At 44.7% G+C, this 19,133-nt stretch overlaps 1 protein-coding gene across 5 annotated transcripts in view; it reads right to left on the reverse strand.

Moving 5' to 3' along the window:
* Window positions 1–19,133, reverse strand: part of KLHL32 (kelch like family member 32) — a 400,890-nt gene that overhangs the window by 193,859 nt on the left and 187,898 nt on the right. For all 5 annotated transcript variants that reach the window (XM_077289687.1, XM_077289686.1, XM_077289688.1 and 2 more), the window contains one exon: window positions 6,169–6,276. In XM_077289687.1, the coding sequence (XP_077145802.1) occupies window positions 6,169–6,276 (108 nt within the window). The remainder of the gene's footprint in view (window positions 1–6,168; window positions 6,277–19,133) is intronic.

Here is a 19,133-nt window from a genome sequence, read left to right on the forward strand (position 1 = left end):
GCCGACCTGTAAGCAGAGGCCATGGGGCCGTCCGATGGGTTGTGAGAGCACACATGCCGATATCTTGTAATCCACTGAAGTGCCCTAAGATCATGTAAGGTGCAATATTAAAATAAATGTGTAATCAGAAGACATATTATTTAATATTTATTGTTTTTAATATAATATTTATATAGAAATCCTGAATTTTCAGATTGACCACTAAACTTATTATTGGGCTGATATTTCATATTCACCACAGGCAGGTTTACAATGATTGGTAAAACCTACATATAGAGAACACAAGTACATACTATTCACAGTAAGGCTGGTTTCACACGTCCTGATATTTCCGGTACCAGAAAAAACAGTACCGGGGATTTCCATGTCTGTGTGTGTACTACGAGTGGCACATGTGTGGCAACCATGTGCCACATCAGTACCACACAGACAGTCGCTGGGGAAAAAGCGCTACACTAAGCACTGTTCCCAGGTGGCTGGTGCTGAATTCGGCTGTCATCATTCTCCCCTTCTCTGCCGGCGAGCACAGGAGAATGATGAGCGTTATATTAAAGTCTGAACGACAGCAGGTGGGGGCTTTTGGGACTGTTACCCCCCCCCCCCATCATCCCACACCTGCTGTCGCTAATAACAGTGACAGTAGGTGCAGATGATCGGGGTATTCCACAGCCGCTGGCTGCGATCGTTCGGAAATGAATGAAAAACCCGACGTGGGTTCCCCCTTATTTTATTGAACCAACCAGACAAAATTCACAGCTGGGGGCTGCAACCCTCAGCTGTCAGCTTATGCAAGGTTGATTATCAAGAATAGAGGGGTCCCACGCTGTTATTTAAAATTATTTAAATAAATAATTTTAAAAAATGCAGTGGGGTCCCCCCTATTTTTGACAACCAGCCTTGCTAAAGCTCACAGCTGGGGGCTGGTATTCTCAGACTGGTAAGGGGCCATGGATATTGACCTCCCAGCCTAAATACAGCAGCCCACAACTGCCCAGAAAAGGTGCATCTATTTCTGGTTTTAATGATTACAAATCACATATAGGTGAAACATTCCCTTTAGCACACTTGTAAAACAACTATAACATGGAGCACATAGTGGCAGTTTAACTGCAAAAGTATTGTGTCGGATTTTCACATGAACTGTTGACATGAGAAGGAGAAAGTGTCGAATTTTTTGAGTAATCCATCACGCAGTGTGTGTCACAGTGACTGACACGCTGCATTTACTAAGCTTACACTATTAGTAGGCCAATACATACAAAAATAATCAGAAGCACTCTCCAAAAGACTCAGTGCCACCCTGGTCTCAGGATGTTCCCAGCATACTATGTAGACTTTAGTCCTTCTTTATACAATGGACCACATTTACTAATACTTTCTAATAGACAGTGGAAACTTAGTTCAGGCAGTCAGAAGATGTGCTACATTTTTTACAGTGATTTAGATATTTTTAAAGGGAATCTGTGTGATATTGGTACAGACACCCTGATTCCAGCGATGCGTCACTTACTGGGTTTCTTGCTATAGGTTTGATAAAATCACTGCTTTCTTTGGTGCAAATCAAGCAGTTCTCTGACTGCCGAGCACTGTATAACCCCGCCCACACCACTGATTGGCAGCTTTCTGTATACACTATGCAAAACCAGAAAGCTGCCAATTGGTGGTGGGGGCGGAGTTACACAGGACAGGAGGACTGAATGGCACATGACAACTAGTCCTGTAGCGATAATGTCCTGCTAATACAACACGGATTTTACTGAAACTCCAACAAGCAGCCTAGTAAGTGACATGTCACTGGAATCAAGATCTCATCCCCTACATTATGCTGCTCTCAGATTAAGTAGCAAAAATCTGCTGACAGATTCCCTTTAATAAGACAAGAGAATCTAGTGCGGCACACATTCTTTTTGTTGCATCTGTCAAAAAAGCTGTACAGCAGAATTTGTCTCATAGTATGAGCAGTGCAACCTAAACAAATATAATCCTCTTGTTTTGTTCCCAGCTATTTATTTAATTTACTATTTAACAACATAAAAAATGTAAAAAATTTGGCGCTTTCTAAAATATAATAATTTCATCCAGAATGGGTGGTTTTTGTGCTTTTTTTTCCCTGAGCAAAAAAGGGGCAGCAGTATTTACCTGCCCAGGTCTCAGCACTAATGCAGGATGCAACAGACCCATGAAAAAAAAAAGCTATAAAAATTAGCAGATTTTCCACTGCGCTTTTCTGCCAAGATATGCAGAAACCTTGCAGAAATTTCTGCATTGTGTGCACATAGCCTATGGGTTTGCTGCATAGTATGGGTTTGCTGCCCTGGCGGCCATTTTCCCAGAGGCCGCCGCATCGCAGCAAAGGATGTGAGGGAGCGTCCGGGCTTTAACAAAATGCCGGCAGAGCCCCCCGCACCACAGAGCACCCCCAAACCTGCTACACTAGCCTGGGAAGGGAGTGTGATCAATGCCCTGCAATGTCGGACTGATACCGCCGCGGAATCACCCAACTCCTGCTGCCGCCACACTACTTGTAAGTATATTCCGACTATGAGGGCTCATACTCACCTGCGAGAAATTCGGATGAGTCTCGCATGTTAATACCCGGCACTGCACCCGGCACTCAGATTGCCAAAATTTTCGGGGGAAAAAGTGCATCTTATAGTCCGGAAAATACGGCAATTGTACATTTTGATAGATCAGACTTTTACAGACACAATATCAAATATATTTATATTTTAATTATTAAAAAAATTACAATTTCTTTATTTTTTAAATTGGCGAAGGGGGAGGGCGATTTCAACTTTTCTATGTCTATTTTTCTACTATTTTTTCAAACATTATTTTATTAATTCTTACTTTATATTTTAGATCCCATGTGAACCTGCAATCATTTGTTTGCTTAGACTATATACCACGATACTTCAGTATTGCTGTATATAGTAAAATTACTGATCTTCTATGAAGCCTAGCCACAAGCTGGGCTTCAAAAACAGAACCAAGATGGTGGCGACAGGGGCCTCCCAGCTGCCACGGTATCCTAGAATCTTCCAACAATTTTGTTGCAGATAATGGGGCAATAAGTGCCGGAATGATTGCGCCATGTAATTGTGCATTTTAAATTAGACTGACAGAGGTGTTTAAAAGTTTATATAGCAGCGATTGGAGTTAGCTCCGGTTGCTGCTGTTAGCACCAGTGCCTGCTGTGTAACAAAGCTGTATCTGCCCGGTATTGATGACAATGCAGATGAAAATCATCTTCATTTTCTGGATGAAAATCGGATGATCTTTGATATGCTTGTGTAAACTCGGCCTTACTCTGTCTGAAATGCCATAAAAAAAGGCACCGGAGTTTTTTAAATACAGTAAACATTTGTTTGCATTTATATTTTTATAAGTAATGGTAATGTACTATGATGAACCCTGTGGGAAAAAACGCCCCTAATAAATTCCATAAGCACAACATGCCGTGTTGTGTTTGTTTTTTTAAACACTTTGAATGTAGTTCATTCTATCTTTCACTATAGACTTAAAAAAAACATGAAAAAAGTTAAAAAGGCCATCAAAAACATAGTGAAAATGCCACAAAATGCTACGGATGAATTCAGCCTAAAGCTATGCTCACACATTGATTTTTGAGGAGTTACATGAGAAGGATCTCGGCTAAAATCCTCCTTTAAAATGGTTCCAAAAATACTTGGAAAATTCTTCTCATTCATTTTTACCTTACATATACTTTACTGGTCATATCAGCAATTTTTTCAACTTTTTTTTTCTCCTGAAAAGGTTTGGGAAAGCTCCAGTTGTAAGAAAACAAAAGTGGATGTCATTAGTTTGAAATGGTTTCTGTAGAAAATCCCCAAAGTAGGGACTGTAAAATCAAGAGGCTGAAAAAAAAACTCTTCTAAAACCTTTGGAAAAAGAAAAACTCCTCCAAAAACTCCACTCCGCTTGAAAAACGTATAGTTTTTGAATGCCTGAAAAATACTCAGTATGAACACAGCCCGAGGTGGCAGAAACACATTGTGTTTTGTGCATTTTTTGATGCAACTTTTGAAGCATAACTAAGGATGGTCCAAAAAAAGAGTTGTAGAATATTTCCTATATAATACTCCTCCCATGAGAAACTGCATCAAAAGGGCGCAAGTGAAAGTAAATGCTGTTGATATTTAGGCACTCAACAAAAAAGCAAGACAGCAAAAATATATTCAATAGCCACTAGATGGTGCCAAAGATTAAATAATAAAAGATATCATTGGTGGGAAATATTTGATAGAGGAGTTACAGGGAAGAGTTCATACCAGGGTGAGGCCGAGATCACATGAGTACAGGTCCTTCTCAAAAAATTAGCATATATATATATATTAGGTTTTTTGGGTTATCAGGAGTTGTAGGCCAAAATCATCAGTATTAAAACAATAAAAGACCTGACAAATTTCAGTTGGTGGATAATGAATCTATAATATATGAAAGTTTAATTGTAATCATTACATTATGGTAAATAATGAAATTTAACACTATATGCTAATTTTTTGAGAAGGACCTGTATATACAAAATCCTGCATTTTCCTTCCCAAAAAACGCTTTTACATCTATATTGTGTTCCGAATGACCATTTCTCATAACCATATTACATATGTTTGGCGGTTTTCTATGTTCTATGTCCGTTCTGTACATACGCATCATACGGTTTTTACATAAACCATTTAATAAATAAATATGTTTGCCATCTTAATAATTGTAATGGATCCGCATGACATACAGATAGAAACCCGTATGCGATCCATTTCTTGTGCATCAAATCGATTATAATGGGCTAGTCCGAAACTAAAGTAGTGAATTCTGCGATTTTTCTCAAGTGGACTATCATCAACATTTTAAGACGTACAAGATGAAATACAGCTGCCTAGGTTAATAAGTCTGTAAAATCCGTATCCATAAAAATTGGATGCAATGCAAATAATCTGTATGTAATCCGGCTTCTTTTTGCACACCCATAGACTAGAACAGGCGAGTCTCATCTGATATAAGGAAGAGAATATTGTATGTGAAAAATAGTGTCATCCGAGCAGCCCAATTACATAACCTTGATCAGGGCACTGTCCGATTTTACAAGGACAGCACACACCCATATAATACGCTCATCTTACTGAGCCCTAACAGTAATGTTTTATTATGTCATTCAAAAACTTATTAAAATTAGCAAATTTCATATTTTAACACATTTTTGCCCCGTAGTCGGAAGAAAAAAGTTAAATACAAAAAAGTAACAAAATCCAAACCGCAAAGTCTTTACATGAATAGTGTAAAAAAAATTAAAACAAGGTCAGAATTGACAATTTAATTTTTATATTGTCTACACACACAAAAAAAATGATGAAGAAGTAGTATGTACCCCAAAACGATTTCAATTAAAATTACAGCTCACTATATAAAAAACAAGCTATCACGCAGCTCCTTTGATGTAAAAATAAATATGTTATGGGTCTTCTGCGGGGGCAAGAAACCTGTCTTAATTATGTAAAAGTAGAAAAACCAAAAAAAAGTATAAATTTGGTAACATCGTCATAATATAAAGCATAACACACAATAAAGTTAAAGGGGTTGTCTGTTCTAAACTGACAAGTCTATGGACTGCAGACTTGTGAGTCCTCCCATGGCACGGACTGCACGCTGTGAGGATTCGCGTGGTCGGCGCAGAGAATGGCGGTCATGTGACTACAGATATGCGATATACATACTCCTGGCTACATTTCAACTAGACTGTTTTCTGCACACTCAATGCAAGTGTATTGCGTGAGTCCGGAAACAGTCTAGTCAGGTTTTGGCCAGCAGTAAGTATATCGCATACTTTCAGTCACGTAACCGCCGTTCCCGGAGCTGACACCAACGAATCATCGCAGCGTTCAGTGTCCGCCGTGGTAGGATTCACGTGTCCGCAGTCACATACTATAGAGTGACTGCAGACTTGTCATTTTTGACCGGACAACCCTTGTAAGATGTCATTTATACCTCAGAATGGAAACCAAAAACTTAAATAAATAAGTTGGGACAATCTTTTACATTCTCTTCCCAAAAATTATAAAATGTTTTCAAATAAATGATATGTAAAAACACAAGCTCTCATGCAAAGTGCAAACATTAAGACCAAACTGGTAGAATATTATAATACAATACCTGTCCAGTGTAGGCAAAGTCAAGAGCCTGCTTTAATCCAAGGCTGGTGACGCCATGTAAATTGACTTCATCCGCTTCACTTTCAACCATGCACAGACTGAACATTGCCTGTATATTAAACAGGATGGGTATTAGTTGATTGTAGAACACACAACACTAGATACACAACCAAGGTGTTCATTACTTTTCAGGGCTTTGGGTTTATAACTGCGCTATTTAGACAAGTCTATCACTTGGCTTCACAGTATAAATCGTAGACATTATTAACCCTTAAAAGAGCACTTTCACCAAATGCCATTATGTCTCACACAGGAGTAACCTGCTTGTTTTGGACTACTCCTGTGTGCAACATACCTGATCTGATCTCACTGCTGAGCCATTAAGGTACCGTCACACTAAGCGACGCTGCAGGGATATCGACAACGATGCCGATCGCTGCAGCGTCGCTGTGTGGTCGCTGGAGAGCTGTCACACAGACCGCTCTCCAGCGACCAACGATGCCGAAGTCCCCGGGTAACCAGGGTAAACATCATGTTACTAAGCGCAGGGCCACGCATAGTAACCCGATGTTTACCCTGGTTACCATTGTAAATGTAAAAAAAAACAGTACATACTCACCCTCTGATGTCCGTCAGTAAAAGTAAAAGCAGAGCACAGCGGTGACGTCACCGCTGTGCTGTGCTTTACGGCCGGCCGGCGCTTACAGTCAGTACGGGAAGCAGACGGCCAGGGACCTGACGGACATCAGAAGGTGATTATGTACTGGTTTTTTTTTACATTTACAATGGTAACCAGGGTAAACATTGGGTTACTAAGCGCGGCCCTGCACTTAGTAACCCGATATTTACCCTGGTTACCATTGTAAAACATTGCTGACATCGTTGCTTTTGCTGTCAAACACGACGATACACGCCGATCTGACGACCAAATAAAGTTCTGGACTTTCAGCAACGACCAGCGATATTACAGCAGGATCCAGATCGCTGCTGCGTGTCAAACACAACGATATCGCTAGCCAGGACGCTGCAACGTCATGGATCGCTATCGTTATCGTTGCAAAGTCGTTTAGTGTGAAGGTACCTTAACCAGTTGAAGTGGATTTTTATGCAACTATTTTTTTCAATTATCTGGCTGTACCTGTAATGAGTCCCCAAACCCCTTGTTACATATATTTGGGGGGGGGGGGGGGTTAGCCCCCTTTCAATCCTCTGCGGCCATTCTTGTGGGTTGTATAAACCTTGAACTTCCTGCCAGCTCTACCTCTGTGCCTCTAGACTAAATTTCCCAAGAGATAGAGCGGTATCTATTCCATAGCTCATACACTCCCACTTTCAGTCCCCACATACTTCACCTACAAAGCACCATCTAGAGACTCCTATATAGTCTCAAGATGGCTAAATCATTCCTCCCACTTCACTTAGTATGTGATGTCCTGACACTCTCCTGCAGTCAGTAATGTTAAATGTGAAGACACTGGCACCACAAAGGCTCAGTGCACTGTAGGGTAATAATGAGTCATATAATCTAGTCATTTATTCCAATATAATATGGAACTCTGAAATATTAATCATAATGAATGGTGCTCTAAAAATAAATAATAATTCCTGCTGGCTAAAGTCACAAGTTGATAACAATGGATGTTCTGTATGGAGCCTGCAATGTTTGTGTACTTTCCCTGCTTTGCTTTCTTCCCTGTAGAGTACACATCCCCAGAGAATCACAACTAGCCAAGAAGAGCAGGATATGGCCCTGTGACATTACTGTTCAGAGTTCACCACAGCCGCTGGCTGAACCACTCAAAGAGCAGCCATGACATTTTTGGGATTTGAATGGCAGGAAGTATAGCGCTGGAGGTCACATCACCACATATGACAGCTCAGGTGCAGAGCAGAACTTTAAAGTTTCTTCATTTCTGAAACCTTTTACAATACTTTATAAATCAAAGTGCCCTAAATAGATCTTTTAAACCTAAAGAAAACTTAATTTGAAAATCCATGTCAGACTAGCTGTTTAATTCATGGACTCAGTTTCCACTCACCTACCCTGATTGACAGCTCTTCAATTTCCCTCCACTCTGCTGCTGAGATCTCTCATTGTTCCGTACAAGCTGCAGCTGTCAGAAAGGCAGAATACATTTGGTTCTCTCACCCTTTAGCTAGACTCAAAAACTGACTAATTATATTTTACTGCGGGCATGTGCCATGTGATTTTTTTATAGCTGAGCACTACACACCAATCAATAAACCTGCTGTAGTTTTCAGGTCTGGCTGTTTTACTAACGGAAAGCACTGCAAACACTGGTACAAGTAATAATGTATGCATTTCGTATTGTTAAATCTGGTAACAGATAGCATTTAAAGCATAAAGACATACAAAGCTCAGCAATTACCCTTAAAAACTCATAAGACCTGAATAAAAAGAAGAGCGGGCAGTGTGGTCATAAAAAGCATGAAAATTCACAAAAAAGTCAGACAATTTAATGAATTGGTAAGGGTATGAAGCTATAGTTAACAAAAATATCACAAACATATAAGCTATATAGCAGCTATTATAATATCAGTAACAGTCATCTATATATATAAGAGGCATCGTGATTACTCGCTAATCCCGCCTCCTGCACAGTAGCTCCGCCCCCCACATTACCACACACAAGCCGCACCACATCACCACACACAATCCCACCCCCCACAAATCCCGCCCCCCCACCACATCACCACACATAATCCCGCCCCCCCACCACATTACCACACATAATCCTGCCCCCCACCACATCACCACACATAATGCCGCCCCCCCACCCCATTACCACACATAATCCCGTCCCCCCACCCCATTACCACACATAATCCCACCCCCAACACATCACCACACAATCCCGCCCCCCACCACATCACCACACATAATCCCGCCCCCAACACATCACCACACTATTGTTATCAACTTCATTTTAAATTAATTTACCACCTGCGTAAGCGCTATTGAATGTTGTCATTATTTACTTTAGTTTAATCACCAGCAGCGTTAATTAGATAGCAATGAGCATGCCAAGCATTAGCTGGCTTGAAACAGCTAGTTGAATATACTGTATGTGGCACCAACTTAGAAAATCAATTCCAACATAGATGTATGTAACTTGAAGCAATAAAAAGAACCCCCCCATATTGGTGCCCATAAAATAGAGTAATATATTAATTAGCCACCATACCCACTGTAAGGTGGCTATCGGACACATAGTTGTATCACAGAGGTGGTTGTCATCTGTGATGTAAACCTGGAGTATTGCTGTAGTGCACATAGTACTAAGAGGCTTGTTTTGTGCCTCTGGGCCATGTTTTACGGGCAGCCTAAGGCATGAGCGGGTCTGATGGTGTTATGATAGGGCTAGCGGAACGCACCTAAAGAAAGTATATATTTTATTAGGATAGATGCGTTCGCAGCCCAGGGTCTACCGTGCAGGAGAACCTGCTGCTAGCAAATAGCGGAACTAATGGCAGTGTTAGCTAACTCTGTTACTTCACAGAGCAGCCGTGAACTCAAAGCGCTGCGCCCTGTTAGACTCCACAGAGGCACAGGCTAACTGTCTAAACAAGAGCAGTCAGTGGTCTTGCACGCACACGAAACTCCTCGCCGGAGGTGCCAGCTGTTGTGAATTCTGCTCTTGGGCTCCCTCCGGTGGTTGTAAGTGGTAGCGCTGCTGTCTCTGAATCACAGCATTTATCAGGTGTTTTCACTTTTTGCAATTTGGACAGGGCTATTTAGTCTTGCTTCACCCTTTAGTCAGTGCCAGTTGTCCATTGTTCCTGGAGGATTCACATCCCTGCCTGGTCTCTTCTGCTTTGCAGTTCTTTTTAACAAAGATAAGTTCTGGCCTTGATTTTGCTGTCCACATGCTGTGGTCTTATTGTTCAGTTATTTTCCATGTTTTGTCTTGTCCAGCTTGGTCTGTATAAGGATTTTTTTAGCCAAGCTGGTATCTCTGGAGATGCAGATATACCCTCCATGTCTTTAGTTAGCTGTGGAGTTTTTGTATTTTCTGTGGTGGATATTTTCTAGTGTTTTAATACTGACCGCATAGTACTCTGTCCTGTCCTTTCTATTTAGCTAGAAGTGGCCTCCTTTGCTAAATTCTCATTTCAGTCTGTGTATGTTTTTTCCCTCTCCTCTCACAGTCAATACTTGTGGGGGGCTGCCTGTTCTTTGGGGATTTTCTCTGAGGCAAGATAGTTTTCCCTTTTCTATCTCTAGGGGTAATTAGTCCTCCGGCTGTGTCGAGATGTCTAGGGAGCGCTAGGTACATTCCACGGCTACTTCTAGTTGCGGTGTTAGGTTCAGGGTCTGCGGTCAGTACAGGTACCACCTTCTCCAGAGTACGTCCCATGCTGCTCTTAGGCCACCAGATCATAACAGCCAGCATTCTAAGGGCTTATTTCGGCCAGGTCCCTGAACACACAAGCATACGAACTCCTCGCCGGAGGTGCCAGCATTCTAGGGGCTTATTTCAGCCGGGTCCCTGAACACACTTATACAAGACCACACTGGCGCAAAGTACATAAATGAAAGCAATACTAGTGCATGGCCGTGCGGCCATGCGAGCCTTATATAGCTGCAGCAAGTAAAAGACCTTCCTAGAAGGACCAATGAGAAGCTGCCATACCTGAGCATGTGGCCCTAAATCTCCACTGAGAGATCTTGCCCTGGGCATGCTCAGTGTGTGCCAAGCAGGACTTAGTGCTAGCACCTACAGGACCTTCCTGAAAGGACCAATGGACTTAGCTGCAGTATCTGACCATGTGACCCTCGATCTCCACTGAGAGATCTTACTCAGGGCATGCTCAGAACGAGAAGAGCAGGACTTAGTCCCAGAAGCGTCTGCTCGCCACTGCCCAGCACTGACTTCAATGGCAGAAGCAGGAAAAGCAGCAGTAACTCTTTGTACAGAGTGGGACTGAGCAAGACGCTGGGACCGACGTCTCCGCTGAGCAGGCTCCACTGCGGCAGGAGAAGAATGGGAGACCACAGCGGAGATGGACCGAGATTCCCCCTGTGCAGAGGCGGGAACTCAACCCCTAACATGCCCCCCCCTCCTTGGGCCTCACCACGCTCGAAGGCAGCGATGAGCTGCGGAGCCCGAATGTGCTCAGCATACTCCCAGGACCTGTCCTCAGGACCATAACCCTTCCCATCCACCAAATAAAATTTTTGCCACGCACCAGCTTGCACCCCAAAATAGCGTTCACCTCGTAATCGTCCGTAGACGAACCCAATGTCCCAGCAGATGACTCGGAAAACCGGGACATGTATACGGGTTTCAAGAGGGACACATGAAAGGTGTCGGTGATACCCAGGCGTGGCGGAAGGGCCAAACGATAGACAACAGGATTAACCTGTTTGAGGACCTTGAAAGCGAGGTGCAAACTTAGCGGACTCCACTCGCAGCCTGATGTTACGGGCGGAGAGCCACACTAAGTCGCCAGGAGCAAAGGTCGGAGCGGGGCGCCGATGTGCATCGGCGGAGGACCTCATTCTCTCCTTGGAGGCCTGAATGGCATCCTGAGTGCGGTCCCAAATATCCCGTGCTTCCACAGCCCAGTCTGCCACCCTGGAGTCAGCAGAAGACACGGGCATAGGCACAGGTACCCGCGGATGCTGACCATAGTTGAGGAGGAATGGGGTTTGTCCAGTGGAGTCAGCAACCGCATTGTTCAGCGCAAACTCAGCCCACGGTAGCAAGGATGCCCAGTCATCCTGTCTGACTGAAACAAAATGTTGCAGATATGTGACCAAGGTCTGATTGGCCCTCTCTACCAATCCATTCGTCTCGGGATGATATGCGGAGGAGAGATTTAACTCAATGATGAGAAGACGACAAAGCTCTCTCCAGAACCGAGACGCAAACTGGGGACCCCGGTCACTGACAATCTTGTCTGGCATACCGTGTAGGCGAAAGATGTGCTTAATGAACAACGCTGCCAAGGCCCGTGCCGAAGGTAACCGCGGAAGCGGCACCAAATGCACCATCTTGGAGAAGTGATCGGTGATAACCCAAATGATGGTACAGCCCCGAGACTTGGGCAAACCCACCACAAAGTCCAGCCCGACCATCTCCCAGGGCCTGTCTGCCACCGGCAATGGATAAAGTAACCCAGCTGGCCGTTGTCGAGGAGACTTATTTTTGGCGCAGGAGACACACGCCAGAATATAATCCCTGACATCACGGACCATATGTGGCCACCAATACGTACTCGCCAACAGCTCAGATGTCCTTTTTGTCCCAAAATGTCCACCCACCCTGGACGAATGAGCCCACGAGAGAACCTCCGGTCGCAAATTGGGTGGTACAAAAGTCTTTACCGGAGGCACAGACTCTAGCGAAACCGGAGCTACGGTTCTCAGGCTCTCAGTGGGGACAATAAGCCGAGGCTCCTCTTCCTCCTCCACAGATGACACCACGGAGCGAGAGAGAGCATCGGCACAAATGTTCTTCTCCCCAGAAAGAAAATGGAGGGTGAAATGGAACCGGGAGAAGAACAAGGACCATCTAGCCTGGCGAGAATTTAACCGCTGGGCTGTCTGTAGGTACACCAGATTTTTATGGTCTGTGAAGACTTGGAAAGGAAAACGAGCTCCCTCCAAGAGATGTCTCCACTCCGAGAAGGCCAAATTCATGGCCAGCAACTCCCTGTCCCCGATGGAATAATTCCTCTCTGCTGGTGAAAAGGTCTTTGAGAAGAAGAAGCAAGGATGCTTCCGACCTTGAGCATCCTTTTGGAAGAGGACTGCTCCTGCACCAACAGATGAAGCATCCACCTCCATGATAAAGGGTTTGTCTACATCGGGGCGATGTAGGATGGGAGCGCTAGCGAAATGTGACTTTATGGGATTAAAGGCCTTGGAGACCTCCACAGACCACAATTTGGGATTTGCTCCCTTCTTGGTAAGATTGTAAGCACCCCGCAGATCTAATTTTGTAAATACCCTTGCACCCGTAGCCTATCAAAAAGCTCAGATATCAGGGGTAATGGGTATTTGTTCTTAACGGTGATGGCGTTAAGACCCCTGTAGTCAATACACGGACGCAGTTCCCCATTCTTCTTTGGAACAAAGAAGAACCCAGCCCCAGCAGGCGACACTGACTTCCTAATGAACCCTCTTGCCAGATTTTCCTGGATGTACTGAGACATAGCCTCCGTCTCCGGGAGAGATAATGGATAAACTCGACCCCGGGGAGGCTCAGCACCAGGCAAGAGGTCAATAGGGCAGTCATAGGGGCGGTGAGGTGGAAGGGTCTCCGCCGCCTTTTTGGAGAACACGTCCGCATGAGACCAGTATTGCTTGGGGAGAGAGGATAGATCTGCGGGTACCTCAGTATCAGTAGTAGCAACCTGAACGCACTCCCTTTGACACCTACCCTCACAAGACTCACCCCATCCCAAAATTCTGCCAGAAGACCACTCAATATGTGGAGAGTGGTACTGTAACCAAGGCATCCCCAACAGGACCTCATCAATACCCTCAGGTATGACGAGCAGAGATATTGTCTCCTGATGGGATGGCGACATGGACAGAGTAAAAGGAATGGCCTGGTGAGTTATCTGTGAAGGTAGTGTCGACCCATTCACCACTCGTACCGTAACTGGTTGCGCTAGCATAACCAGGGGTATTGCGTGACGTTGGGCAAAGGCGGAAGACATGAAATTGCCCTCTGCCCCAGAATCCACGCAGAGCTCTACTGAGTGGGAAGATGAGCCAATGTTAATTGTCCCCTTAAAGGACAATTTTGAGGCAAACGTCGCCGTATCTAGTGTACCTCCCCTGACTACCACTAGAGGCTGACGTCTCCTCGACCGCTGAGAACATCTGGTGGCAAGATGTCCAGACTGCTGGCAAGATGTCCAGACTGCTGGCAAACATGAGAAACCTTGGATGCCCAAGCGGTCCGGGACTTAGAATCCGCTCGTGACACCTCCCTGGCCTCATGTGACTCAGGAACCAGGACCGGAGATTCTAGAGGTCTGGCGAAGGTAGCGGCCAGCCGAAACCTCTGCCTACACTGGGCTCGCTCTAACCTCCGCTCGTGAAAACGGAGGTCAATACAGGTAGAGACAGTTATTAACTCCTCCAGTGTGGCTGGAATCTCCCTAATGGCCAGAGCGTCCTTAACGTGATCAGCCAGCCCTCTCCAAAATATGGGGATAAGGGCTTTATCCGACCACTCCAGCTCTGAAGCTAAAGTTCGGAAACGGATGGCGAATTGGCTGACCAAGGACTCACCCTGAGTTAATGCCAGCAGTTGGAGCGCCGTATCATGGGTGACTTGAGATCCCAGAAAGACCTGTTTCAGAGTGCTCAGAAACAACGGATCACTCTGCACCACATGATCGCCACGCTCCCACAGCGGCGTAGCCCATTCCAACGCCCTGTCTGACAAGAGGGACACAATAAATCCCACCTTAGCCCCCTCTGTGGGAAAACGTGCAGCCAGAAGCTCAAGGTGAATAGAGCACTGACTCACGAATCCCCTACAAGATCTGCTTTCTCCAGAAAAATTTTCTGGGAGCGGGAGGCGCGAAAATGTCGGAACAGGGGTGGCAGTGGACAAAGTTGCTGCAGCCACGCTAGCAGCCTGTACAGCAACTGCGGAAATAGCCACAGCTGAGGTTGAGCTCTCGAGAGCCACCAACCTACCCTCCAGCTGCTGGATATACCGCAAAGATTGCTGTATGTCCGCCATTTACTAGCCAGACCCTGGCGCTAGTATTATGTTATGATAGGGCTAGCGGATGCACCTAAAGAAAGTATATATTTTATTAGGATAGATGCGTTCGCAGCCCGGGGTCCACCGTGCAGGAGAACCTGCTGCTAGCAAATAGCGGAACTAATGGCAGTGTTAGCTAACTCTGTTACTTCACAGAGCAGCCGTGAACTCAAAGCGCTGCGCCCTGTTAGACTCCACAGAGGCACAGGCTAACTGTCTAAACAAGAGCAGTCAGTGGTAGTGTTGAGCATTCCGATACCGCAAGTATCGAGTATCGGAATTCCGATACCGAGATCCGATACTTTTGTTGTATCGGGAATCGGTATCGGGATTAATATCAATGTGTAAAAGAAAGAATTAAAATAAAAAATAGGGATATACTCATCTCTCCGATGCAGCCTGGACTTTACCGCCGTAACCGGGAGCCGTTGTACCTAAGAATGCGCACTTGAAGGGCCTTAGATGAGGTCACTGCGCTCTGATTGGTCCGTAGCGGTCGCGTGACCGCTACGCGACCAATCACAAAGCCGTGACGTCACCTAAGGTATTTCAAGCGCTTGAAAGACCTTAGGTGACGTCACGGTTTTGTGATTGGTCGCGTAGCGGTCACGCGACCGCTACGCGACCAATCAGAAGCTGCGGACGTCTTCTAAGGTATTTCAAGCGCTTGAAAGACCTTAGGTGACGTCACTGCTTTGTGATTGGTCGCGTAGCGGTCACGCGACCGCTACGGACCAATCAGAGCGCAGTGACCTCATCTAAGGCCCTTCAAGCGCGCATTCTTAGGTACAACGGCTCCCGGTTACGGCGGTAAAGTCCAGGCTGCGCCGGAGGGTGAGTATATCCCTATTTTTTATTTTAATTCTTTCTTTTACACATTGATATGGATCCCAGGGCCTGAAGGAGAGTTTCCTCTCCTTCAGACCCTGGGAACCATACAGGATACCGTCTGATACTTGGTGTCCCATTGACTTGTATTGGTATCGGGTATCGGTATCGGATTAGATCCGATACTTTGCCGGTATCGGCCGATACTTTCCGATACCGATACTTTCAAGTATCGGACGGTATCGCTCAACACTAGTCAGTGGTCTTGCACGCACACGAAACTCCTCGCCGGAGGTGCCAGCATTCTAAGGGCTTATTTCGGCCAGGTCCCTGAACACACAAGCATACGAACTCCTCGCCGGAGGTCCCAGCATTCTAGGGGCTTATTTCAGCTGGGTCCCTGAACACACTTATACAAGACCACACTGGCGCAAAGTACATAAATGAAAGCAATACTAGTGCATGGCCGTGCGGCCATGCGAGCCTTATATAGCTGCAGCAAGTAAAAGACCTTCCTAGAAGGACCAATGAGAAGCTGCCATACCTGAGCATGTGGCCCTAAATCTCCACTGAGAGATCTTGCCCTGGGCATGCTCAGTGTGTGCCAAGCAGGACTTAGTGCTAGCACCTACAGGACCTTCCTGAAAGGACCAATGGACTTAGCTGCAGTATCTGACCATGTGACCCTCGATCTCCACTGAGAGATCTTACTCAGGGCATGCTCAGAACGAGAAGAGCAGGACTTAGTCCCAGAAGCATCTGCTCGCCGCTGCCCAGCACTGACTTCAATGGCAGAAGCAGGAAAAGCAGCAGTAACTCTTTGTACAGAGTGGGACTGAGCAAGACGCTGGGACCGACGTCTCCGCTGAGCAGGCTCCACTGCGGCAGGAGAAGAATGGGAGACCGCAGCAGAGATGGACCGAGATTCCCCCTGTGCAGAGGTGGGAACTCGACCCCTAACAGACGGCCCACATACCCCATGTCTGGGTGTAGTACACATGTTAAAATGGATACTGTTGTTTGTCACGTGAGCTGTGTGCATGGAGGAAGAAGGTCTCCTGTGTGTTATCTCTAGACTGAGTTGGCATACTGGATGGTATCCAGCTTGTGTGACCAGGACTGGGTCTAAGGAGACTTTGTCAAGAACTGATTATTTTGTTTTGCCTGCAAGAAAAGGCCATTTGTTTTTGCTTTGCTTGTGGCTGATTTATGAAGCACCAATAAACCAGCATGGACATTTAAATGGACACGCTTCCTGTGTTGCTTTATGACGCACCCAAGTGAACAGCAATCCCACACCACCATGTGCAATTATGATTCAAAGACCACACTGCCCAGTACCTCAATGCGCATATAGTGTGCAGCTTCGTCAGGGGGTCAATCCTTGGCCAACATTTGTAGGAGCTTTTGTGGCATGGTATCCCATAGAATGTTGATTATGAAAGGAAACTAAAGGTTTTCTGACAAATCTGTAGGGGTCTACTCATTTATGCTGAGCACTGTATTTACTGTGTTGTATTTACATTGCATAGTCTGAAAAAGTCCAGTAGTCCAGCAGTGCAATTACAATATGAGGCTACACAATACAAATCTTATTTATATAGTATCAGAAGTTCTCATTGTAATTTTCAATGCAGAATTTAACCCCTTTATGACACCCCCTTTGCGGGAGGTGCGTTCCCGCAAACCGTCGTACATGTACGGAGTGACGGGCATTTAATCTCTCTAATGCTGCGGTCAACAGTGACAGCGACAACGATTGGCAAAGCAGAGGGAGAAAGCTCACTCTCTGCTCTCATCGGCATGACATGATTGTGCTGATGGTCTCCATTGGCCAAAATTTGGCTGCGGGGTCACCCAGGTATGGTGGCCTGTAAGCTCCTGCTTGGAGAAGAAGTTGACATGCCTCCTGCTTGCGTGCGATGCCCTGATCTAATGCGATGTAATGCAAAAGCAGTTGATCAGGGCAAGGAAAGTTGATGTTCCATCCTGGGATAAGGTAAAGAAGAAGTTTTTAAAAAAAGTTTTTAAAAGTTGTAAAAATATAAAAAACTAAATAAAGAACAAAAAAAAGGAAAAATATTAAAGCAATAAATACATATATTTATGTAAAATCAAATAAAGTACACATATTTGGTATGTTAACCCCTTCAGTGAACACCGCAAAAAAAAGTGGCAAAAAACCTGCTTTTTTATTATAGTGCTGAACAAAAAGTGGAATAAAACGTAATTAAAAAGAAATAGAAATAGTATAGCTAAAAATGTCATCTTGCCCGGCAAAAAACAGCTGACGTACATCTCCATCAGCGGTAAAAAGATAAAAAAGCTATATGTCTCAGAATATAGCGATGCAAAAACAATTATTTTTTCTATAAAATAGCTTTTATAGTGCAAAAGCGCAAAACATAAAAAAATTATATAAATGTGGTGTGAAGAATATGGGAGATATAATTCCATGTAAATTATTTGTACCTTAAGGGTACGTGCACACGTAGATGGAACCTCTGCCGATTTTTCGGCACCTGTTCTGAGAAATCCGCAGGTAAAAAGCACTGAGTTTTACCTGCAGATTTACAGCGGATTTTATGCTTTTTTTGTGCGGATTCCACCTGCGGTTTTACACCTGCGGATTCCTATAATGGAGCAGGTGTAAACCACTGCGGAATCCGCACAAAGAATGAACATGCTGCGGAAAAAACAACGATACGTTCCCGCGCGTTTTCTTCCACAGCATGTGCACTGCGGATTTTGTTTTCCATAGGTTTACATGGTACTGTAAACTCATGAAAAACAGCTGCGAATCCGCAGCGCCAAAACCTCTGCGGATCCGCAGCAAATCCGCAACGTGTGCACTTACCCTTAAACCCCCTTCAGTGTGCAGCTGTATGAGAACACCTAGCTCAGCATGGGGGGGGTCAAGCCTCATAAGGATGTGAGTGACAGATCTCACACCTTGAGCCAGGTAAGCTCAGAAAAAACGCCTGCCATGTGGGTACCATGCTGTCTAACTTCTTTGTTCCAACAGCTATGATTTCATAAGAGAAAGTCCTGGCTAAACACCGGCTATATTTTCGAGAACCTCTGGAACTGTCCGAACGCCTTCCAGGGTCTCAATCTGTTCTAGCATGACAGGGTTAGGAGATACTTAGTAGGAATTAGACAGCAAAGATACAGGTCCTTCTCAAAAAATTAGCATATAGTGTTAAATTTCATTATTTACCATAATGTAATGATTACAATTAAACTTTCATATATTATAGATTCATTATCCACCAACTGAAATTTGTCAGGTCTTTTATTGTTTTAATACTGATGATTTTGGCCTACAACTCCTGATAACCCAAAAAACCTGTCTCAATAAATTAGCATATTTCAACCGTCC

This window comes from Ranitomeya variabilis, chromosome 2 (assembly GCF_051348905.1).
Source record: "Ranitomeya variabilis isolate aRanVar5 chromosome 2, aRanVar5.hap1, whole genome shotgun sequence".
Lineage (NCBI taxonomy): Eukaryota > Metazoa > Chordata > Amphibia > Anura > Dendrobatidae > Ranitomeya > Ranitomeya variabilis.